Genomic DNA, 22636 nt, shown 5'->3' with positions numbered 1-22636 from the left:
GCACAGCTTGGATGCCATCAGGGCACCTCTCCTTAAATCCCCCCATTGCCTTCAAACCTGTCCATGGCCTTGTCCCCCGTTACCTCTCCAACATCCTGGTACATCCCTGAGATGTTTGCTCCTCCAGCTCCTCCTCCCTTTCGCTCTCAGAAACGACACCACCTGCCCTTCCCTGCCTTCATGATGCTACTTCGCTCATGTCAGCCTGGCTTTGGTGCAGCCGGCAAGGCCCTGCATCCCGCAGTCCAGCTGAAGCCGTGGTGCGGCTGCAACCACAACCAGATCTTTCCTTCCTATTCTCTTGAACATACCTGGCCTGTGTCAGGGAAACATTGGAGTAGCACCTGTGGGAAAGCGAGCCCCGATCTACAGGAGGCGCGCTCACCTCGGCGGTTTTATTGGTGAGAACACCCAGGGCAACCCCTCTGCAGAGCAGACCTGCGACGGCGCTGTCCGGTACAGGGGCACAACCAGCTACACGTTTTGGGGACACACGCAGGCTGTTTTATGGGGTTCGACTCGACGTACCGGGAGCAGGTGCGTGAGGAGCAAAGGATGGGCACGTAACGCGTTCGTATGTGAGGGGCCTGAGGCGCCCGGTGCAGGCCGGGATGGCAGACGTTGGCGGGACAGCCGGCCAGGCGCCCGCCGCACTGCGGGCCTCGCGCTCCGGAGCGTGGTCGCGGGTCGCCCGCGGCGGCTGGGAGGAGGGCGGCCGCCGCGGGCCGGGGGCGGCGAGGGCGAGCGCGGCGGCCCGTCGCCAGGGGCCGGGGACGCGTTGCCACGGGCGGCCTCCGGCCGCGCTCGCGCCACCAGCCCCGTCGCCTGGTTACCGCGTCCCCCGCGATGCCCTCCCCCGCCGCTGCGCCAACAGCGCAGCGCCGCTCGAGCGGGAGGCAGCGCGCGTACGCCACAGGGCGGGCGTAGCCTGCGCTGGGGATCGGCTCTGGGCCGGTCGCGCGCGCTTCCAGCGCAGCCGTCACCAAGCGACCTGCCTCGGGCCCCAGCCCGCCTTTCGCCTCCTGACGGCTCAGCCTGAGAGGCGGGAAGCCAATGGGTGCCCGCTATCAGTCATTCAAACCGCCCAATCCCGAGAAGCGTTCGGCTGCCAGGCTGCCAGCTGCTGGCGGGAAAGGCGCGGAGGGGCGGGAGAAAGCCGGGCAGCGCGCCAATTGACAGGGGAAAGGCGGAGTTGCTCGAATCAACCGTTGCAACGGGTCAAAAAAAAGCGTTGGGTTGGCGCGTGCCGACGAGGGCGGGGACACCGGGCGCGGCGCGGCGACTGGCGGCAGCGGTGCCCAATGCGCGCCGCGACCTCCCCGCATGCCGCCAATAGCTCCAGACGGCGCGCGTGACGGAGGAGGTGGAGTGAGCCGCGGGCGGTGGTCCCGCCCCGCTGCGCGCGTCTCCCTATATAAGGCCCGTCCGTTACCTTGACGCAACCAGTCTTCGGCTCGCTCCGTCCCCGAGGGGTCTGAGGCTGCTGCTCCTGTCGCGTGCCCCGCCGCCAAAGCCCGCCCGGCCATCATGAGAGAGATCGTCCACCTGCAGGCTGGCCAGTGCGGCAACCAGATCGGCGCCAAGGTTGGCTGGGTGGCGGGGAGCGGGGAGGGGCGCGCAGGCGCGGGGCCGGCCAGCCGGCCGAGGGAGCGGGACGGAGCCGCCGCCTCGCTGACCGGGCCCGCCCTCTGTCCCCCTTCGCCCCGCAGTTCTGGGAGGTGATCTCGGACGAGCATGGCATCGACCCCACCGGCACCTACCACGGCGACAGCGACCTCCAGCTCGAGCGCATCAACGTCTACTACAACGAGGCCACCGGTGAGGGGAGCGGGGCCTTGGCCCCGATCGTGCCGGCCCCGGTCTTGCGGGGAGGGGGGCGCGCTTTTCCGGATGCAGCCTGCCTGTCGGGAGCAATGGGAGTTGGAGTCCGAAGTTCGGCACGGGGCCTGGTGCCGCCTTCTGGCCTGAGCGGCTGTGCGAATCGCGCCGTGGGCTGCGGCTTGCGCGATCCTTGCCTGCTGCGCGCCTCTGGAGCAAAAGCCCACGGATCGCAGTGTTTGTGGGGGGGCAGAGCGCGGGCTTCCTGCCACGGGTGGCGAAGGGCCGGGCAGGTGCGCCTGTCGGAGCGACCTTTGCCCCGATCTCCTTTCGCCACCCCCGCTCGCTGTGACATCCGCTGTTGTGTGTGTGGCTTTGCAGGTGGTAGTGAGATGCCTCTCTCCGGTCGCCCGCCTGAGCGTGGGGACAAGTGACGATTTGGGGCGCTCAGCCAACAGGCCACCGCTGCGATCTCCTGCTTCAACTGTTTTCTTGCCAGCTTTAGAGATACCTTGTTGGGAAGGCCCACTGGCTCAGCTGAAAAGCCGCATTTTTTTTTGCAGCTTGCTAATGCCATCCTTTGCAAAGGTCATGCTGAATGCATGCAAATGCCGACTTGGGTAAATCTCTGGATTTTTATGCCTGAAGACATTGTCAAGGGCCCTCCGGTCTGTGTGAAGCCAAAACCAAACTGTTCAGCTGAGGCTCTAGGGATGAGCGCAAGTTCTGGTTGGAGACAGCGATGACTCTGCAGATGCTGCTCGGGCAGCTCTGGTGTTGTGGGAGCATCACTTGGCTGGAGTGTTCAGAGGGAACTCTCCAAATAGGGCTCTCTGGGCCGGAGGCTAATGAAGTAGCCTGTAGAGGAGGAGACAGGCAGTTTGCAAGATCTCCTAGTCACTGATGTGATGGGGCTCCCTCCTCCAGGGGCAGTGGGTGTGCATTGCAGATGACCTGGGAATCTCTCTGATAGCTCTGATGCCAGCTAGAGGGAGCTGACTGCATGTTTGAACAGTGCTGCTAAAAGCCAGTTTAAACAGCCAACTCATTCACCTGCCTTCTAGAAAGTTCCTGGGCTGGCTCTCTGCCAAAATAGCTGCTGGGTACTTCTGGGGAGAGGTAGACATCTTCAAAAGCGAAGCGAGAGCACATTATTTCTGATCTAGTTGCTTGGCAAAATTGTACCTGGCACCCTTGCAGCTAATACGTTTTACTATACTGGAGGGGACCGTCTGTTGAGATGGTGACATGGTAGAAATCAGCCATGCTTGATCTCAAGAATGGCTTCTCTTCAGAGCTCTTTCAGATACTGGCTCCCAAGTCCGCATGGACCCTTCAGAGTTTCCATCAGCAGTGTTTCCCTTCAGCAGCTGAACGGTTTTTGTTTTTCTCTGCTAATCAGTGTATTTTTCCACAGGCGGCAAGTATGTTCCTCGGGCTGTGTTAGTGGACCTGGAGCCAGGCACCATGGATTCTGTGCGCTCTGGCCCTTTCGGGCAGATCTTCCGCCCCGATAACTTTGTCTTTGGTGGGTAGCCCGCAGTTTCAATAGGGAGGTCGCAAGGCCCAGGTTGTATCCTTGCCACACAGATGCGTCGGACATACGGGTGGGGGTGGGGGTGATTTCTAACAGCTAGACTGAAGAACAGTGCGAACCAGCATGGCTGCCATGTCCAACTCCTGGATTTCTTACTGCCCGTCATGCAGTTAACTGTTCCTGGCAAATCTAAAATCGTGTTGCTGTTAGTGTAACGCAAGGGTAAACTGATCGTGATGCTGGTGATTCCTCTGGCAAATCGGGTTAGAAGGCCCATATTGGGATTCTTAAATTACTTGAGGTGTGAAGACTGCATAGACTCAGAAAGGCCTTCAAATGGAGGCTGAGTTGCCCATTGATGCATTTTGGTCTTACCCGACTCGCGCCAGCACACAGGGTGTATCCAGCCACGGAAGCGAGAATTGCTTTTGCACCGCACTGCCAGGGCCTGGATTTGCCCAAGAATGCAAGGGTGCGAGCCAAGAGTTCTGTGATCTCAGGTGTTGATAGGCATCCTCGCACGTATGAGATCACGCGGTCACACTGGCTCCGCATAATCTTGGCACCAGGCCTGACTTGCCCGATAAAATGTGCCTGCACAGTTTTAGCGGCTCTGAAAGCAGCGTGTCTCGGTTGGGAAAGCCCCCGTTGGGTTTCTGTGCATCCTTAACGGGTGCTTGCTTGTTTCTTCCCAGGGCAGAGTGGAGCAGGCAACAACTGGGCCAAGGGCCACTACACAGAAGGGGCAGAGCTGGTTGACTCAGTGCTGGATGTTGTGAGAAAGGAAGCGGAAAGCTGTGACTGTCTGCAGGGCTTCCAGCTCACACATTCCCTGGGGGGTGGCACAGGCTCTGGCATGGGGACCCTCCTCATCAGCAAGATCCGCGAAGAGTACCCCGACAGAATCATGAACACTTTCAGCGTTGTCCCCTCCCCCAAAGTGTCAGACACGGTGGTTGAGCCCTACAACGCAACGCTCTCTGTGCATCAGCTAGTAGAGAACACGGACGAGACGTACTGCATCGACAACGAGGCGCTGTACGACATCTGCTTCCGAACCCTGAAGCTGACGACTCCCACATACGGTGACCTGAACCATTTGGTGTCGGCTACCATGAGCGGGGTGACAACCTGCCTGCGGTTCCCAGGCCAGCTGAATGCTGACCTGCGCAAGCTGGCCGTCAACATGGTACCCTTCCCTCGCCTACACTTCTTCATGCCTGGGTTTGCGCCCCTCACCAGCCGCGGCAGCCAGCAGTACCGGGCCCTGACGGTGCCGGAGCTCACGCAACAGATGTTCGACGCCAAGAACATGATGGCGGCTTGTGACCCCCGCCATGGGCGCTACCTCACGGTGGCTGCCGTTTTCCGCGGCCGCATGTCGATGAAAGAGGTGGATGAGCAGATGCTGAACGTGCAGAACAAGAACAGCAGCTACTTCGTGGAGTGGATCCCCAACAACGTGAAGACGGCCGTCTGTGACATCCCTCCCCGGGGCCTCAAGATGTCCGCCACCTTCATTGGCAACAGCACGGCCATCCAGGAGCTGTTCAAGCGCATCTCGGAGCAGTTCACGGCCATGTTCCGGCGCAAGGCCTTCTTGCATTGGTACACCGGGGAAGGCATGGATGAGATGGAGTTCACCGAGGCCGAGAGCAACATGAACGACCTGGTCTCGGAGTACCAGCAGTACCAGGATGCCACGGCTGAGGAGGAGGGCGAGTTTGAGGAAGAGGCAGAGGAGGAAGCCGCTTGAGGGCCCAGCCGTCAACACCTGTAAATTATGTTTAAAGCTGTCATGAACTTTATTCATTCCAACCTTGTTCTCGGGTTTCTTTCTTCTGCACTTCCAGTTTCTTCTTGATGCCACCTTTCTGATGTTGTACAAACAATAAAAGTGTTCTCATCCTGCATGTTGTCTCCTCTGTAACTCATCGTAAAATGCTTCCCGGGTGCTGTTCCCAAAAGTGAGCGCGTACTTGTGCCGGATAGCTGGAAAACAAATGAAATGAGTCAGGAGCTGTCTGCTCAGACTTGTCCACTTGATGTGTGGTAACACAAGATTGAAAAGCGATGAGGTACAGAACTGCTGTGCCCCGAGAACCAGCTGAAAGCCACCCGGGAGCCCAAGAGGGTGCCTCCTGCAGCTCGGCCTAGTGTTGGTCTGCTGTATCTCTGCATTGGCCCCATCTGGATCAGCCGGTCACTCGTGTGAGACAGAGCTGAATTGCCCACTTCCAGAACTTGGCCAGATCTCTAAAGGAGCCAGTGTGATATGCTTGCCTTGGCAGGTATTCTAGACGGGCTTGCGTGGAAACTTGGTCTTGATTGATGAAGAGAAACACTGCGGTACCAGAAACGGTGTAGCTCTCTGAAGATGCTTGCAGGCAGGGGCGAGGGGGTGCAGGGCATGTGCTTGCTCAGAGAGAAAATGGCGGCAAGACACTCTGCATCTTGGCCGGGGCACTGTCGTTGTTTGGGAAGCTTGGCAGAAGGTGAAAAGGTGGCAGCTGGGGGGCCTCGAAGCTGGATCAGCCCAAAGACTCCTCTAGTCTTACCATCCTGATTCCCACTGTGTTCTGGAAAACCCAAGGCTGAAGCCCATGGCTGCTGCTTCTGAAAGAGGCTCCTGCTGCCTCAGTTCTCTAATCTCCCATTTTTTGTGTTTTGTTTTTTAGTAGCTTTCAGGTGGGTAGTATTGTTTTAGTCTGTTGCAGGAAACAAAAACAGCTTTCTGCAACATTCAAGTGTGGGTTGTGGTGGAAGCTTTGCGACCGCATGTGGTTGAGCTTGGAATGCTACAACATTGTGAGCCTCGGAGCTTCGGGCACTTTCAAATCCCGTAGAGTTGTGTGCGTGTGTGGTGGGGGGGGGGAGCTATGGCTACAGTGCTGTTCAATAGAAGTCAGGATGTTTGCTGGAATGCGCCGCTGTACGCTCAGTCAAACACAGAGGGTTTTGTCACTAAACGATTCTCATTTTCCCCTAGTAGAAATTGGGCAGGCATTGGGGGCTGCATCAGCGATTCTCTTGGTGATTCTACGTTCTAGCTAGCTACGTTTCATGATGGATTCTGGCAGTGCACCAGGCAATGTGCTAAATTCCTCAGGCATGCTCCTCCATTGCCAGGCTGATGCGGAATCCAGAACGGTTGCCATGCTAAGCAGCGAGAGCAGGGTGTGTATCCTGCATTCATGCAAGCCGTCAGTTGCACAAGCATGCAGGTTGCCTAAGCGACGGAAAGCATCGGGCGCATTCTGTAGCTTGAAGACATCCAAGGACGAGGAGCTTTGAACTTGCTCACAAGCTTCCTCCGTCACCTCCGCACAAGCATGGCCACCAGCCGGCTTGGCCACAGGAAGGGGCGCTTGTGCACGGATGGCTGGCTGCTTGCTCCGAAGGAAGAGACCCTACGCTTCAGAGCACATTCCCACAACTGCTCCAAAAGGAGCCGCTGGAATCGTGCTCGTTCGTGATGTGCTGCCTCCTTTTGCCAGTTTCTTACGAATGTCCCAACCGCTTGGGGATATTTGTCTTGCTAGAAAAGATAAGGGCCTAAAATAGAAGTTCAAGGACCTAAATGATTTGGAAGAGCGCGCGCGCACACACATGCACATGCGCGCGCGACACCCTGCAGAAATGCTTGCAGGAGCCGAGAATGAAGGCTGAGTTGCCCTATTTGGGAGGTTTATGCTCTATCTTGGATCTTGCTGCTGCATCTCAATGGCTCCTAATTGGTTGCGTAGATATTTTACGTGACACGTCATGGGGAGGGTAGCGGAGGAAGATCTTCCTCGTGCCGCCTGCCAGGGAAGCGGAGAATCTGGCTGCCTCGGTGGGCACACCATCCGCGAGGCAGCCGCCACGGGCTGAGGAAAGCCCCACTCCCCTCCTCAGGTGTCCACGGGTGGCACCCTCTGGCAGGGGGCTTGCGTGGCCCCCTGGAGGGCTGGGTGCAGGGCGGGGGCCGCCTGCAGTGGAGAGCAGCGTGCCCTGGCAGGCTCGGGTGGGGCTCTCCGTGACTTACTTGGCACGAACCCCGTGTAGAAGGGCATGAGTCCGCTGCTGGTGTAAATCTGGGTGTTGGGCCAGTACGTGCGCGGCAGCCGCTTGCCAAAGCTGTAGAGCGGGCTTCTCAGCCTCTCCTGGGGAAAGACAGCGTAGCCACTGGAGGATGCAGGCCACCTTTTGTTCTGGGGGTCACTGGGGGGCTTCATCAAAAGTGAGAGCGCGCTCGGGAAGCCAGGATGGCTTGGGGGGCACAGGCTTCCAAGCGTCCACTTGCTCCTAAACTGGTCCAGGAACATCCGGGGGCCCTGCCACTATTAACACAGCAAGCCCTGGCAGGGGGGAAGGCACCCCGACCCCTTTCACTCTGCAGGCGCACTCGGTCACGGAGTTGGCCAGGTTCCCCTGGGAGCTGGCCGTGCTTCCTCCATGCTTCCAGCCACAGCCCTTCTTGGGAGTCCCAGGGGTCCCCCACCCAGGCCGCAGGGGAGCAGATGCCTGTGGGCGAGCTCCCTCGTGTTCCTCAAGTCACGGCCTGGCCGGCTGGGACCACCAGCGGCTTTGTGGAAAGGAACCCCTGGCCATGGCTTTAATGCAGGCCTCTGCTAGCCATTGGCTACCGTGAAAGGGGCACAGCCTGACTCCCTTCCAGCCTTGTGGAGAAAACAGGATCAGCCCCACACTGTCCGTGTTACCTGGTTATGGTCAAATTCATTCATGGCTTCTTTTACTCCCTTCAGGTAGTTGACACCCATAATCCAGGTGAAGCGTGGAATGAACCCCGTGTACCCTGTGGATGGAGACACACGGGAAGGGGTGAGTCGTTGCTGGAAAGGGCCATGCCTGGGCGACCCACCCTCACCGAGAGAGTGTCAGGGCTGGGTCCGCCAAGCAACACCTGGGCAGGCGGCAGGCGCCGCCCGCCGGAGCCTCATGTGTGGACTCCACCGTGCCACTCGGGCTCTGCCCGGAAGGCCGAGGGCAACAGCCCAGACGCCTCCCCTGCCCACTGCCTCGTCACCTGAGATGGCTTTTCGCTGGATGAGGTTGGGCATGTCCAGTCGGGGGATCCGGCCAAACCGCTTCACATCTACCGTCTCTGTCGCTGGCGGGAGCGGCATGGCCTCGATCTGGGTTGGCTGGAAGGGAAATGGCCCCGGAGTCTGCGCGCTCGGCACACGCTTCCTTTTATCCCGCCTTTCCCCGTGCAGGAGGATGGGAGGCCCTCTGGCCCAGCCTCCTCCCAGGAGCCTGCTGCGTCAGACCGGGGCCACCTTGCCTGGCCGCCTGTTCCACTCCACAACCGCCAGCCCTCCCGATGCACCAGGCACCTACCTGCTCGGTCCCTGGGCGGCACGGGATGCCCCTCCAGCCCTGGCCGCACATTAAGGACATGCCGGGTTTGCAAGGCCCCCGGCCCTCCTCTTGCCCGCACACCAGGGCAACGTCCGGGTGGCACAGCATCTTCCGCTCCCCTTGCATCGCCGCCAGCTGTGGCCCAGCTGTGGCTGCAAACTGCCTCCATCCAGGCCCGCACGCCAGCCGGATGCCTGGGTGGCAGGGCGTGCCTTGTCTCTGGCCCTTCAGTTGGGCGGAACTGGCATCCTTCCACATCTGGGGGTCCGGCAGGGGGTCAGCTCTTGGCACGGGGGGCCAGAGTTCTTTGCCTAGAATGGGGAAGCAACCATAGTAGGGAGCAAAGCCTGAAAAAGAAAGCATACACAGGAAGTCCCGCTGTTGTGCAGAGCCCGCCTCCTCGTCCCCAGCCACCGCTTTCTGTGCAGGAGGCAGCTGGTCGGGCACGGCTGGATGACTGGAGGGAGTGTGCCGCTCCTGCAGGGGCACTGAAGGGCTCACCTGTGTATCCAGGGACATATTTCTGGTACTGATCCATCACCATCTCGTGCTCAGGCAAGTTGCGCCGGCTGTAGTCCTCGATGAACTTCGGCCTGGTCAGGGGCGCGAGCACCGAGCAGGGGCTCTTGTGAACCCCGGGGTCAGTCAGCATTTCACAAGTGGTCCTGCCGTACGTTTTCCCAAGCTGGTAGCGGACCTGAGGGTAAAAGCCCCCATAGCTTCGGAGGAAAGAGCAAACAAAGGCGGTTAGCATCCTCCGTTTCGGTGCGTGGTATTTCAGGGAGAAGACTCGATCTCCCTGCCCTGTGCCTCAGCCTGCGATAATGTGCCGGCCATGCCCATTTCCTCTCCTGATGTAGCCTGGCGGGCGATGTTGCAACCCCTGAACGGAGGACCAGGTGCAGAAGCCTGCTGGCTCAGACCTAGAGATGGGGTGTTCTTTCTCATCGGGGGGCAGGGTGATTTTTCTGCCTATCTCTTGTTTGAACTTGAGCCTGAGTCCTCCTGACTGGAGATCTAGAAAGAATTCTGAGCCCAGGCAGGTGCTTTCAGTAGAGAACCTGAACAGAATGGAGCTCATGTTCTTTCCAAAGGAATCCACTCCTGGTTACCCCAGCAGTCTTCTTTTAGGACAGATATGGGGAGGCAGTTTGCTGCCACCTTTGTTGGTAAGCGGGTGTTTAAAATCCGTGATGATGATCGGAGTTCTCTCCAGGGACCAGATCTACTTCCTGGCAGGGCTTGTTCCAGCCTAGCACCCTTTTCCCAGCCAGCTTCTCAGAGAAGCCCCAAAGCAGAGCCCCTTCTGCTTCACTCCAGGTACTGAGAAGCAGGCGTCCTCTGACCATGGTGGTTTCATTATTTGTACTGTGTGATTCAAAGGACTTTTTGCCCCACTCTCCCGCCAAGCAGGGCTGCCATGGAGAGGAGGGCGTTCACTCAGACAGTTGCCACGACTTGGCGACACAGGACAACAGCTTCGGCCCAACACCCGGGGAGCTTCCCGTCCATGTGAGGGCTTGAGCCAGGGCCTTCCCCGTCCGTGCAGCACTGCCCGCTGCTGGGCCACCCTTTTTCATGAGCGGCCCGGAACCCTTGGTCTCAGGAGAAGGTGCTCACCCAGGGATGTAGTATGGGTCCTGCGGGAAGAAACTGCACTTCTGAGCAGCCGTCATGGTGGCCAGTGCCAGTGGCTTGGGCCCTCGGCTCAGGCAGGCCAGGGCTCAGGCCGGGGGCTGAGGAGGAGCTGCGGTCACCGCAGTGACCATTGTGAACCTGGGGCCGCTGGGGTGGGGTCACTGGGGCCCTGCGGAGATGTCCCTGTAGGGCCACTGCTGGAGGCTTGGGCCTCCCGCTGCCCCTGCCCTGGCGAGAGTGGGAGGATGGGCATGAATTTGGGCCCCACATCTGGGGGGCGACCAGATCCCCCAGCCTGCTACAGCGGCCTTTGAGCCTTCCCCGCAGCTGTACCAGCCGGGCTCTGACGGCCGGGGGAAAGGATGAAGACCGGCCCTGCGTGCGGGGGGGGGGGGGGGCGGACAGGCCGGGCAGGGGGAGGTCAATCCAGGCGGCAGCCTCTCCCCGACCCGGAAGACTCCAAAGGGGCTGGACTGCAACTCCCATCATCCCCCCCCCGAGCCCTCGGGCAGGTTCCGCCTCCCTCAGCGGGATCACGGCGGGCATTCCCCCCGGCAGCTCCGGCGGGGTGGGGGGGCGATGGGAGTTGCAGCGCAGCCCCGCCCGGAGGGAGGCGGAACCATCGGGCCTCGCAGGACGGGAAGGTTCCGCTGCGGGTGTGGTTCCCGGGCCGGACACCTTTGGGCAGCACACCGGGCGAGTTCCTCACTCCGGCACCATTCCCGGTGAGTGGGAGCCGTCGGCGAGGCCCTGAAATTGGGTGGGGGGCGCGGAAGAAGCAGGTCCGCCTCCCGCGGGGCCGGAGAAGGCCGGGCCGCGTGCCGCCGCCGCCAGGTGAAGAGGTTCGGGGGCGAGCCCTGCGCGTACGGCCGGGCCCCCGCCCGCCCGCCCCGGGACGCCTGGAGGCCGCCCGCCCCCGCGCATCTCTTGCGGAGCCGGCCTCGCCGCCCTGACGCGCCCTCCCAGCGCCCCGCGGGGCCCGTGGCCAGACCCGAGGAGGCCTCCCGGGCGGGAGCGCTCGGCCGGCCTGGCAGGGCGGCCCGGGACCCGCGAGGGCCCTGCTCCGTGAGGGAGCTGCGTGGAGTCGGAGAGCGGAGTCGGGAGGGCCCGTAGGCCGCCGAGTCCCGCCCCCCTCGACGCAGGCTCCCCTCCTGGCTCCCGGCTCCGGGGTGGGCGAGCCCGAAGCCCGGGGGCTCCGCTGCCCGCTGCTCTTCCTGGTGTCTAGCCAGGCCGGTCTCCCCGCAGCTTGAGCCCGGGATGCCTCGTCCTGCGCTCTGGGGCGGTCGAGAAGGGATCCCGGCCTTCCTCTGTGTGACAGCCTTTCAAGTACTTGTAGATGGCTGTCGCATCGCCCCTCAGACTGCTCTTTTCCAGGCTAAACATGCCCAGTTCGTTCACTCTCTCTTCACCGAAGCCTTCTTGTTGCCCTGCTCTGAAGACTTTCCGCCTTGTCTCTGTCTTTTCTGAAGCGTGGTGCCCAGAACTGGACAGAGTACTAAGGATGGGACCTAACTAGTGCTGAATAGCGAGGAACCAGTACCTCGCTTGATTTGGAAGCTATATTTCTGTTAATCACATTGTTGTCTCATATTCAGCTTGTGAGCTACAATAATTCTAAGGTCCTTCCTACTTGCAGTATTATTCAGTCAAGTATTCCCTGTCTTATAACTGCATTCGGGTTCATTTTCCTAGGTGCAGAACTTGGCATTTGTCCCTCCTGAATTTCATTCTCTTGCTTTCAACCAGTACTCCAGCTTGTCAAGCTCACTCTAAGTTTTATTTCTGTCTTCCGGGGCATTAGTTTTCCCCCAGTTTTGTATCATCCACAAATCTGATAAGTCAATACACTTCCTTGTCCAAGTCATTAATAAAAATGTTGCAGAGCACTGGGCCCAGGACTGAACCCCACTTGGTCTCTTTCCCTGTCTGAGAAGGTGCCATTGAGAAATATTCTCTGAGTCCAAATCTGTAACCAACTATTGATCCACCTGAGAGCTGTTCCATCTGTTTCCTTTTATCTATCCTGAATCTCTCATCCTTCAGCTGCATAGGGCTATCTCATTGGATATTCATCAGAGAGGGAGAGAGAGAGAGAGAGAGAAATAAATATATTATTATCATTATTATTATTATTATTATTATTATTATAACATTTCTATGCCGCCCCTTGCCGAAGCCTCGGGGCGGCTTACAACACAATAAAATACATTGAAATACAATAGAACATAATAAATTACCACTAAATACAAAAATACAAAAAATACACTGAGTTACAAACATAATAATATAAAATTAAAATTATCAGTATAAAATAAGTAAATAAATAATATAGGAGGAGAAAAGAGAAGGAAGAAGAAGTTGCCCTGGCCAGATCATATGTTTTAACAATTAAAATGATGTTTAAATAAAAAGGTCTTTACCTGGTGCAGAAAAACCAGTAACGACGGTGCCAGGCAGACCTCTTTGGGGAGTGAATTCCATAGGTTGGGCACCACCGCAGAGAAAGCCCTCCTCCGAGTACTTACTCTCCTAATTTCTTTCATGGAGGGTTCCCGGAGAAGGGACTCTCCCACAGATCTCAAAGGGCGGTCGGGCATATACGGACGTAAGTGCTCGTTCAGGTAGCCGGGACCCAAGCCGTTTAGGGCTTTATAGGTCATAATCAACACCTTGAATTGGGCCCGGGCTTCAATGGGAAGCCAGTGAAGCTGATGGAGGACTGGAGTCATGTGAGCATAACACCCCGTCCCCGTCAGCAACCTGGCAGCTCTATTTTGCACCAATTGAAGTGTTCGGACCGTCTTCAGGGGAAGCCCCACATAAAGCACATTACAGAAGTCTAGGCGGAAAGTCACCAGCGCGTGTGTCACCGTCACCAGGCAGTCGTACTCCGGGTAGGGGCGCAGCTGATTAATCAAATATATCTGTCCTCACTTTTTCCACACCAAACAGAATTCTGTACACTTCTGCCATATCTTTCCTCCCTTGTCTTTTTTTAAGCTAAACAGACCTCTCCTAGTAGAAGAGTTACCTGAGCCCCACAATTATTTGAATTACCCTTTTCTGTTTTTGCATCCGTGTTGTTGGTATTTTAGCACCAAGGAATTTCATGTTTCCAGAATGTTGAGGAACAGGTAAAGGCCAGCAAAACATTTGTTTAAAGTTTGGGTGTAGCCCTGACGTGTAGATAAAATTCCACTGCCCTCTTCTCCCCCCAAGATGTAGATGGTACTAGATTTCTGCTCGCTCTTTCTCATGATTCAGTACTCAGGATGGACTTTGACAACACCAGAGGGCAGTGTTCCCCAGGAAATTGTAGCTGACCTGTAACTCCGCCGCCTCAAAGTGCATCATTGCCAGTCATTTTCTTTAGAAGGAAGTCGGCCTGGATGTGTAACTGGGCTTTCTGGAGTTCTCCCGTTTCTAAAAGCTCTCTTTGATATACAGATCATTTTAAAAGATATTTCCTTTTCTGCCTTTCCTCCTCCTCACCCTCCCACCTGTTTTTCCAATTTCAGTACTGTGGGCCTTTTAGGGCACAATCCTATGCATGTCAGCGCATACCTTCCTGTCCAACCTTGGACAGGCTTGTGCCTTTCATAGTACAAATATAAGTGACAATCAGCATTGATGTAAGGCAGCTTCCCCCAGCCTGGTGCCCTGAGAGGTCTTGCATGTCTGGCTGGAGGATCCCGGTCATCCAACAGATCGGGAGGGCCCGGATTGAGGAAGCTGAAACAATGCTTCTCCAAAGTTCAAAGCACTTTGCAGGCAGAATTTCACTACATTTATTAGATTTCTGTACTGCCCAACAGCTGATGCTCTCTGCATGGGTTATGAAGATTAAAACGGTAAAAGTGCCTTCTAAAAGTATATGCATTTAGATGCACAGCACACAGGGTGACATATTGCTAAAACGTTGTAGCCATTTCTCTTCCAGTGAACATGTGCTTTCCACATTTCTGTCTCCAGCGATGAGAATGAGTGACTTGACCTTTCTCTTGGTGTGTGTGTGTCCCTCTTTCCCACTCTGGTTTTTGTTAAAACGAACTAGCCAAGGTTTTCAAGGCCTACAGAAGTAGAGCAGCCTATGAATCTTTGCTTTAGTCAGCACTGCTTCTCAGAAAAGAGGTGTCTGGAGAAAGTAGGGGAAATGGTGGGTTATTTGCTGCACATTACTGGTCCATTTTGTGAAGTAACTGGAGGCTTTTCTGGTTTTCCAGCTGTGCACAGAGCGAGGACCGTTTTGGAACAGGATGCTGGAGACCTTGCATGAAAAGGTGAGGGTGCTCATGCGGTGACTGCACCTGCCCCCGTCTCCCCCATACCTGGAATTCTGTGTTTTAATGGGTTTCTTAATGACACCAGAATTTTCATAATGATGGGGGGGGGAACTGTTAGAGCAGGGACAGGAAACATATGGCCCTCTAGTTGTGGGACTGCAGCTCCAGTCCGCCCTAGCCAGTGGTCAAGGATGATGGGAGTTGCAATCCCACAACATCTGGAAGGCAGCACCCCCACCGCAGTGTTAGCGAAGTTGCGACTGTTGCGAAAGTTGCCTTAGCTGCTGTCGTCTGGCTGCCCAGGATTCCGCAGCCTATCTTTCCGCTGTGGAGGGCTAGAAACTTGCTGCTGCGTGTGTGTTTTACTCAGAAGCCAAATTGTCGGCAAGCTGAACTCTGCAGCCTCGACCACGTCTGGCGGAGCTTTTGGGCCTTTCCTTTCCGCAGTCCCACAGGACTGTGGCACACGTGCGACCCTGAGGGTGTGCGGCTGGGTGTTCGCATGCGCCATTGTTTCCTTTCCCTCTTTCTTCTTTGTCCCTGGGATGCCCCGAGCCAGTTTGGTGCCTGAGACAGAAAATCCAGATGTGGTTTTACGCCCTTCCCCCCTCAAGAGTGACTAGTGGAGTGCTAGCAAATCGCTGCTCTTTCACGGGGCTCCAAAGCTCTGCCGGCTTGCAGGGTGGGGGCTGCCTCAGCTTTTCCTCGGCCAGGCAATCACCCTGAAGCAATTATGGAACTTGCCAGAGTCTCCCAAGTCTGCTCGGTGCGTTTGCACTTGTGCACCTCTGGAAGACACCAGGATGGGTTGAGGGGCAGACAGTGAAAGGGTGCCAAGCCCAAGGCACATGGCAGCCAGGCTTTTCCAGCAAAAGGAACTTGTGCACCTAAGCACAAGAGCCCTCCCTCAACCAACTCACTCTCTCTCTCTCTCTCTCTCTCTCTCTCTGTGTGCGCACGCACGCACGCACACTCTCTTTCCCCTCCCAAGTGTTTCTGCTTCTCTCCCTCTTCTGTCCCCCCCCCATCTCCCACCCTCCCCGTCGCACACAGCCAAGTGCTGAACAATGCAGATGGGAAAAAGAGCCTTCTGGCCAATTCCTGGAACGGTTCTTAACAAGACTGCCGTGGCATCCCGGGGCACTCTGGGGAGATGAGTCTGGAATCTTTATTAGACCAGACTTTAAAAATGCAAAACATTTCAGACTGGCTGGTGGGTCTTTCCCCTCCACGCACACTGAAGTCTCCCCTCTCAGTGTGCAACACAAAGAGCTGCCAGGTTTCTGGCCTGCACAGCAGAAATACTGAACCGACTGCTGAGTCCGTGTGGGGCAGGGAGAAGAGCGTGATCCGTTTCTCACTCTCCAGATTCACGGATGCCTTTAAGTGCCTTTCAGTCGCATGCATTTTATAATTACTTTCCGAGCATCCATAGCCCAAAGTAGCTTTACAAAGCTCCTGGCCAGAGATTCACAAGCAGGCTGTGAGGGTACCAGGCAGACATTCGGCAGCTTCTGCGTTTCCCATCACGGTGCCCCTTCCAGCCTTCAAGAAAGATTGGAAGGGAAAGCAGGGGAGCTCCCCCTAGACTCCGGGGCCAGGGAGGGCTTGTTTGGATAGCCGAGGATGGCTGCCGTGCGCCCCGGTCCTCCCCAGAGCACTCGGCAGGCCAGGCATTCGGCATAGACATCCTTTGCTTATCGGGGATGATGTGGTCTCCGGCAGAGCCCGTGCGCAGTCCCTGCCTTCTCTGTCTCCTCTGGGAAAGGGTGGGGACATCTCTTGGCACGCTTGGGTGCAGATTGGCGTTCCTGGTGCAGGAAAGCAGGCCTCTGTGCCCTCCCCCCGCTCATGGCCTGTGGTGCTCCTTGGTAGCTGCAGCACCTTTGCCTTCCTCACAGCGGCCTGATGGATCCTTGCCGGATCCTGTAGCGCAGTCGTTCTGAATGACCAGTGGGTATATAACGGGAAATGCCTGTCCAAGATAAGCTTTAAAAGTCAGTGAGATTTAAAAGCGCGACACCTTAGCTGGATTCTTCCCATCGTTGTGCAGCACAACACACACACACACACACTCTTTTACTAATATGGAGTCCAGTTTGTTTTACATCGCCCGTACAGCTATACCAAAAGCACGGATGTCTCTAATGTAGCCTTCTTACGTGGGCTACTGTGCCCAAAGTCGTCACCTGCGTTTTCTGCAAGGGTGGCTGCAATGGGAGAAGAACCGTGTGTGTTCAGTCTCCAGCCTTCATGCTTTCCGCAGTGCCATGGTTGTCTGGCAGTGCGGTTTGCCCTGTAGAGGGTGCTGGGCATCCAGCTTCCGTGGCTGGGTGTTCCGTGCCTGGCGTGGCCCTGGCCTGTTGTCCAGCGTGTGGCATTTGCACGCAGAAGGGCTCAGGCAGGGCTGAAGAGCCGCTGCTGCCCAGCAGTCGGCGGCAACAGTGCTGGGCTAGGGGAGCCCAGTGCCTGGCTTGGAACAGAGCCGCTTCCTAAGTTCATATGTAATGTGCAGTTTCCTTTGTTCTGAGGGGGACTGTGGTTCAGTGGCAGAGCCCCTGCTCTGCACACGCAAGACCCCTCTGCCCCCAGGCGGAGCTGGGAAGCAGAGAACCCTCCCCCTGTCCCGACGAAGGCTGTGGCAGCCCATCCCCTGCCCATCCCAGGCAGCTTTCCATGGAGCATCCCTTCTCTCTCTGCTCCCAGGCGATGCACGGATCTCCCCAGAGGGCTTGGCTTGCCAGCAGAGGGGGCCCTGGATCCACCGATGCCCGCTCTGGCTGCCTTTCAGGGCAGCAGGGGGCGGGCGCAGGAGCCGGTGGGCCTGTGCGGGGGCACCTCCCTGCCCCTGCCCAGGCACTGCACAGGGTGGCTCCTGGACGTGTGGGAGCATCCCTCCCTCGGCAGCATGCCGGCTGCCTCTCTCGCTTTGCTCCAGGGCCCATTTCCCAGGCAGACGTGCCCACGGACTGGGGGAATCTGCTGGGAGAAACCAGCGGGCTCTGGACAGGTGAGGCACAGCCCCTGTAAGAGGGCAAAGATCGTCTTGCCGGATCAGCCCGAGGCGGGGATTCTGCTTCCAGGGGCCCATGAGCTGGGGGCAGGCAGGTCTGCCCTCGCAGTTTGGTGCAGGTGGCCGGTGCTGCCCGGGCCCTGGCACCAAGCGCTGGGATTCGCATCGCCCTCCGTCTCCTCCTGCTCCGCGGCACTGGTGGAGAATCGGCTGACTGGTTTTGCTGCCTTTCCTTTTTGCAAGAGAAATGGCGTGAAGGGTAACAAGCATCAACATCCAGATGATCAGAATCTTAACACGAAACATTTATCTTTTCCATCCATTTTTAACAATTGACTTTAAGATGGTTTGATCCATTTTTAAGGGATTTAGTAGATCATTAATGGTTGTCCATCTCACCTGGACATGATTTAGAGTAATCATTGTAAAATTATTACTAATTATTATAACATCTGGCTTCTGTACCCTGTGGTGGGGAGAGGCCACAGGGAGGGTGTGGAGGCCCGGCTGCCTTGGGGGTCATGCCGCCATCATTCCGAGGTGGGTTGCTCTTGGCCCCAGAGGCGCCATTCCTCGAGTGACATGCCTGATGGGACGCAGAGGCCCTGCTGGGCCTTGTCCAAAGACCCGTCTTGCCCTGCCTGACGCGTTCCGCCACAACCCAGCAGGTGCCTCCGGGAAGCCCGCAAATGGGATATGAAGCACCCCCCACTCTTCCCCCAGTGCCGCTTCTTCCCAGGAACTGGTCCTCTGTGGGCTCTGAGCGCGCAAGTCCCCGCTTTGGTTCCCTTCCTCTCCACAGAAGCTGCTCCAGAGCAAGAAGGACAACAGAACTGCTGTCTGTTCTCGGGCAGCGGCAGGGGGAAGGGGCTTCCCCTGCCACCTCGGAGGAAGGTGGGACTTTCCACACGCCAAACGGGTTCTGCCCCAGAGCTGCGTGTGCACAGCTGGCTGCAGAGCTCAGGGGTGTTTTCTGTCTCAACGTTTTCTGTCATGGCGGCTCACGGCCACTAAAGAGCTCTTTTCCTTTCCCACAATTTGTCTAGCCCTGTTTTACAGCCACCGGAGTCTGGGGATGTTGCCGAGTCTCGTGGCGGTGACTTCCTTCAGTCAGCTGTGCTTCGCTGGAACAATTCTGTCCTTGTCCTCCCCTGAACCTGAGGCCCAGAGTTTCCAGGAGTGACCCCAAGCTCCTGGCCAAGGAGAGAGACGGGGACCTTGCTTCCACCCAGCGAGGGCTGTGTCCATGCCCCTGTGATTTGCAGCGAGTGAGACAGTGATGCTCTTTGCTCTTCTTTCAGAACCAAGCCACCGCTTCCGCTGCTAGCCGTGGAGAGATGCTGGCAGACAGCTGCCCGAGGGCCGGCGCGAATGGTGAGGCCCTTGTCTTCGCAGCCCGTCTCCTGCTGCATATTTCTCTCTCTCTTGTGCAGTCTTCTGTGCCTGTTTCGAAAATGAGCATTACTGCAGGATTCTCCCTCCTTGCAAAGCGCAGCGCTTTGTAGATGAAGCCCCCTGTGCAGGGCTGGGGAGGGGCGGGGAGCGCTGCCGTGCCTGACCCAATGCAGAGGGCCGGGTTGCCCTTCTCTGTGGGCAGCGGGAACTTGAAGGGCGACCGAGTTAATCAGGCAGGAGCATTAGCGGCAGCTTTCTAAACCGACTCCATTTTTGGTCCCAGGACTTGGAAAGGCTGAAAACAGCCATCCCCCACACGGAGCCATCTGCTCAGTGCAGACATGCTTGTTCCGAAAACGGCACACGCACCCTCTTAAAACCAGGCGTGTGTCAAGGTGCTTTTGACTTACCTGCACGGTCATGATCAGCTGGCCAGATCCACCCTCTCCCTTGACTGTGATTTCTTGAGCTGCATGTGTGTTACAGAGATACCCGCAGGCCCACAGAGAAGCACCGCGGGTGTTTGTGTTCGGCCCCGGCCTTTAGAAACAACAGCACCACGCCAGCGAGCCCTTCCTTCCTGCATTTCTGAGAAGCAGGGAGGGGCGTGTGCCTGTGAGAATGCCTTGAGCTGCTTGGCGCTGGCAGAGGAGGGGCGACCGCAGAAAGCGAGAGGAGCTGCCAGTCCCGTTGCTGCAGCCAGGCGATAGTTCCCAGTCCCGGGGCCTCCCAGGAGGAGCTGCCTCCCCGCTGCCCAGCAGGGGCCACCGTGCCGCTCTCACGCTGCGCGCGCTCTGGACCCGTGGGAAGAGGCAGAGCGAGACCTGTGCCCCAGGCCGCTCGAGCGCGTGGGATGAGGCTCCTGCGGGCTCCCCTGCCGAGGCGCCAGGCCAGCGAGGAATGAAGCACGGCGTGTGCTGGGCTGATGTACCCCCCAGTCTTTGTTCAGAGAACGAGTCGTGGGGCGGCAGCAGGGGCACAAGGCTGGCTGCAGGGGGCACAGTCAGGTGTGCTGGCGGGGCGCCTTCTGGTGAGGCGCTGCTTTGTGTGCTCGCAAGACCTGGCTGGTGGTCTTGAGCTGCCCCCCCCCATGCCTCCTTAGCAGGAAGAGAGGCCTGCTGTGCCCTCCAAGCCCTGGCTGCTGTGGCCGGCGGGGGCGCGCTGGGCATCGCGGGCCCTTTGTACGCCCGAACAGGCCTAGGGCTGCAGCTTCCATTGTTCTCTCTGCCTTTCTTTGTGGCCGGGTGCTCCCTTTGGATTTCTGGCCTCAGGCGTCCAGATCAGCCCTGCTCCAGTGGAAGGCCGGGGCCAGAGCATTTCCTGCGACTCCCCCACATCACTCCGTCTCAGAAACTAGATGGGCCCGGCTGGGAACCGCACGCCGGTGGTCAGCCCCTGCGCACATCGGCTGCGCCCTAGAACTGTCACTGTGGAGGGTGGAGCGGGAGGGGAGAGGAACCTACGTAGAACATTTGTGATTCTGTCAGAAGGCACCCAAGCATAAGTCACGGGCCCTGCTGCGGAGTTTCCAGCAGAGGGGAGGAAAGTTCTCCGGACACAATAACTCGAATCAGAGTCTCCCTCCTTGGCGGCAGGTCCCCGTTCATTCTCGGACACAGGGAGTGGGGAGAGCGGCAGGGGCAGCCGGACTGGTCGCGCCCGCCGTGTGCCGTTGCGGAGGCCTCTGGCTGGGGTCCGCCGGAGACGGAGCCCTGGGCCAGAGGCCCACTCGCTGTGCCGCAGCACTGATGGCCTTGCCTTGCGGTTCGGTCTGTGGAGTCTAGCAGGCCGCTGCGTTTGCAGCTTGAGAAGTCGTGGCAGAGGAGCAGGGCTTGAGGCTTTCCAAATGCCCTGGGCGGTTCGCTCCATCCCCAGCCCGACGAGGCAGCGGGCCTTCCACCAGCTGTAATTACTTAAGGACAGCTTTGGCAGAGTGCTCGGGTTTTTCCTTTTGTCTCTCCGGCCTCCTCATTTGACCGACCAGAACTTTTGCCCCCTCTTGCCTTTCTCTGTCCGGCTGCCCTCCTTGCATCAAAGTCCCAATTTGGCTGCTTCTGAGACAAACACCAGATTTGCTGGGATGGCGAACATGAGACTCTGCGGCAGCTCGCTTCCTTGGGTTAAAGGCCTGGGAGCCTGGGCCCTGTCAGCCTGCCAAGCTGAAGACAACGACTCTGTTTCCGTTTTCTCCCTTTGATTACTGATTCAAGTATGGGTCCCGAGTGGGCAGTCGAACGCCGAGTTCAGACAGACAAGGAGCTGCAGACTTGTGTGAACTGCTCTCTTCTTTTGGCGTGTCCGCAAGCGTCGGGATCTGTTTTCATAATTTCCACGGGCCCCTTGGACCTAGCCTGCATGCTGCTGAGGCGGGAGTCCAGACTCTGCCCGGCGCCATGGGGCTGCAGTCCCGGCGGCTTTCCTCAGGTGGAACCGAGGCCCATTGGCATCCTTTCGGTGCCTCGCACCAAGGAGCATCGCCGGAGGAGCCCCCACGGCTTCTGCCACGAGCGAGCCGGCATAGCAAATGTTTCATCTCGCAGCTGTTCCGGTTATTAACCAGCAGCCTCAAGCAACGCGCACTTGGCCACGTTTGCGTGCTGGATGGGCAGTGGGATAGGACAGAAAACTGTGTCAGCGCTCCGTGTCAGAAAACCGTCAAAAATATTGGCTTCGCCGCTGCCCTGGGCATGTCCTGTGGCGTGTGCCACCAAAGCTTCCCTGCCTCTCAGAAGGAGGGGAGGCATCTGCATCCTAAGCGCTTCAACCTGGCACCTGTGGCCCCGATCCGCATTTCCCACAAAGGCTGATTTAGTGGATTGGCTTCGGTCTGACCAGCTTCCTGCTTTTGGCAGCAGCCTTCCGCAGCTTGGCACCCTATGGGTATCAGAGCCAGATCTCCCCGCATGCCTACAGCCAGTTTATGGGAGTTGCTGCCCAGTGCATCAGAAAGCACCAGGCCGGGGAGGCTGGTATACACAGGGGCAGCCGCCCTCTCCCTTTTGGGCCCCTCTGGAGATGCCAGGGCTTGAACCCGGGAGCATTCACACACCAGGCCGCGACTGCCGCTGAGCGGCGCTCCCCTGCTTGCAGGGAAGCTACCTGTGGATATGTGAACAGCGGTTCCTTGGGAAAAAAGGCTGCAACCTCGGCTTCCTGTGGCAGCTGGGCCAGAGGCCGCAGGAGAGCCCCCCCACCCCCACTTCCATTTGCGCAACTTCTGACCAGCACACATCCCAAACAAGTGTTAAGCTTCCTGCTGGATTGACATGAGAAAAACAGGATGCCGGGAGGTGTTTATTGGAACGAGCGTGATAAGGAGAAGAAAGGCGTTCCTCAAAGAACCCGGGAGGTTTGGTCGCTGCGCAGCCCTGCTCGGCAGGGGAGGCAAGAGTGAAAGAGAGGAAGGGCGGCCTGTTGAACTGTCCAAGCCGCGTGTGAGGAGCGCCAGGCGCCGCTGGCGGGCAGATGCAGTGCTTGGGCCCCTCCTGAGCTCAGCTGCAGGCTGCTGCTTTCCTCTGTCCCAAAGGCTGGGCTTGCTTAGCCAGGCAGGCCCAGGGACCCTCGGGAGCAACAGCTGCACAGGGCCGG

At 58.0% G+C, this 22636-nt stretch overlaps 3 protein-coding genes across 3 annotated transcripts in view; 2 read left to right on the top strand and 1 right to left on the bottom strand.

The window, feature by feature from the left end:
- Positions 1–1440: 1440 nt before the first annotated feature.
- Positions 1441–5268, top strand: TUBB4B (tubulin beta 4B class IVb). Its single transcript, XM_044439823.1, has 4 exons — positions 1441–1584; positions 1710–1818; positions 3236–3346; positions 4051–5268. Exons 1-4 carry the CDS (start codon positions 1528–1530, stop codon positions 5109–5111), a joined length of 1338 nt encoding a protein of 445 aa, XP_044295758.1. The 5' UTR covers positions 1441–1527; the 3' UTR covers positions 5112–5268.
- On the bottom strand, positions 5259–10395 carry FAM166A (family with sequence similarity 166 member A). Its single transcript, XM_044439825.1, has 7 exons — positions 10340–10395; positions 9221–9438; positions 8699–9066; positions 8385–8502; positions 8059–8153; positions 7383–7500; positions 5259–5347 (listed from the first exon to the last, which is right to left on the bottom strand). Exons 1-7 carry the CDS (start codon positions 10393–10395, stop codon positions 5259–5261), a joined length of 1062 nt encoding a protein of 353 aa, XP_044295760.1.
- The window catches only part of EXD3 (exonuclease 3'-5' domain containing 3), a 79719-nt gene continuing 65181 nt past the window's right edge, over positions 8099–22636 (top strand). Inside the window, exons 1-3 of the mRNA XM_044439821.1 lie at positions 8099–8179; positions 14581–14637; positions 18955–19027. Coding sequence (XP_044295756.1) covers positions 8138–8179; positions 14581–14637; positions 18955–19027 — 172 coding nt within the window. The 5' untranslated portion in view covers positions 8099–8137. The remainder of the gene's footprint in view (positions 8180–14580; positions 14638–18954; positions 19028–22636) is intronic.

Source organism: Varanus komodoensis, unplaced genomic scaffold (genome assembly GCF_004798865.1).
Source record: "Varanus komodoensis strain SLA01 unplaced genomic scaffold, ASM479886v1 scaffold36, whole genome shotgun sequence".
NCBI lineage: Eukaryota > Metazoa > Chordata > Lepidosauria > Squamata > Varanidae > Varanus > Varanus komodoensis.
Note: the sequence above shows the minus strand (reverse complement) of the source record. Positions and strands in the feature narration are given on the sequence as shown.

What these genes read in the sequence shown, in the direction of transcription:
- FAM166A (XM_044439825.1), bottom strand. Translation starts at nt 10,395, where the DNA reads ATGACGGCTGCTCAGAAGTGCAGTTTCTTCCCGCAGGACCCATACTAC. An exon ending in GACCCATACTACATCCCTGG is followed by an intron (nt 9,439 to 10,339) that starts GTGAGCACCTTC and finishes TTTCCTCCGAAG; the next exon opens with CTATGGGGGCTTTTACCCTC. An exon ending in ATGAATTTGACCATAACCAG is followed by an intron (nt 7,501 to 8,058) that starts GTAACACGGACA and finishes GTCTTTCCCCAG; the next exon opens with GAGAGGCTGAGAAGCCCGCT.
- TUBB4B (XM_044439823.1), top strand. Translation starts at nt 1,528, where the DNA reads ATGAGAGAGATCGTCCACCTGCAGGCTGGCCAGTGCGGCAACCAGATC. An exon ending in GCAACCAGATCGGCGCCAAG is followed by an intron (nt 1,585 to 1,709) that starts GTTGGCTGGGTG and finishes TTCGCCCCGCAG; the next exon opens with TTCTGGGAGGTGATCTCGGA. An exon ending in CCCCGATAACTTTGTCTTTG is followed by an intron (nt 3,347 to 4,050) that starts GTGGGTAGCCCG and finishes GTTTCTTCCCAG; the next exon opens with GGCAGAGTGGAGCAGGCAAC.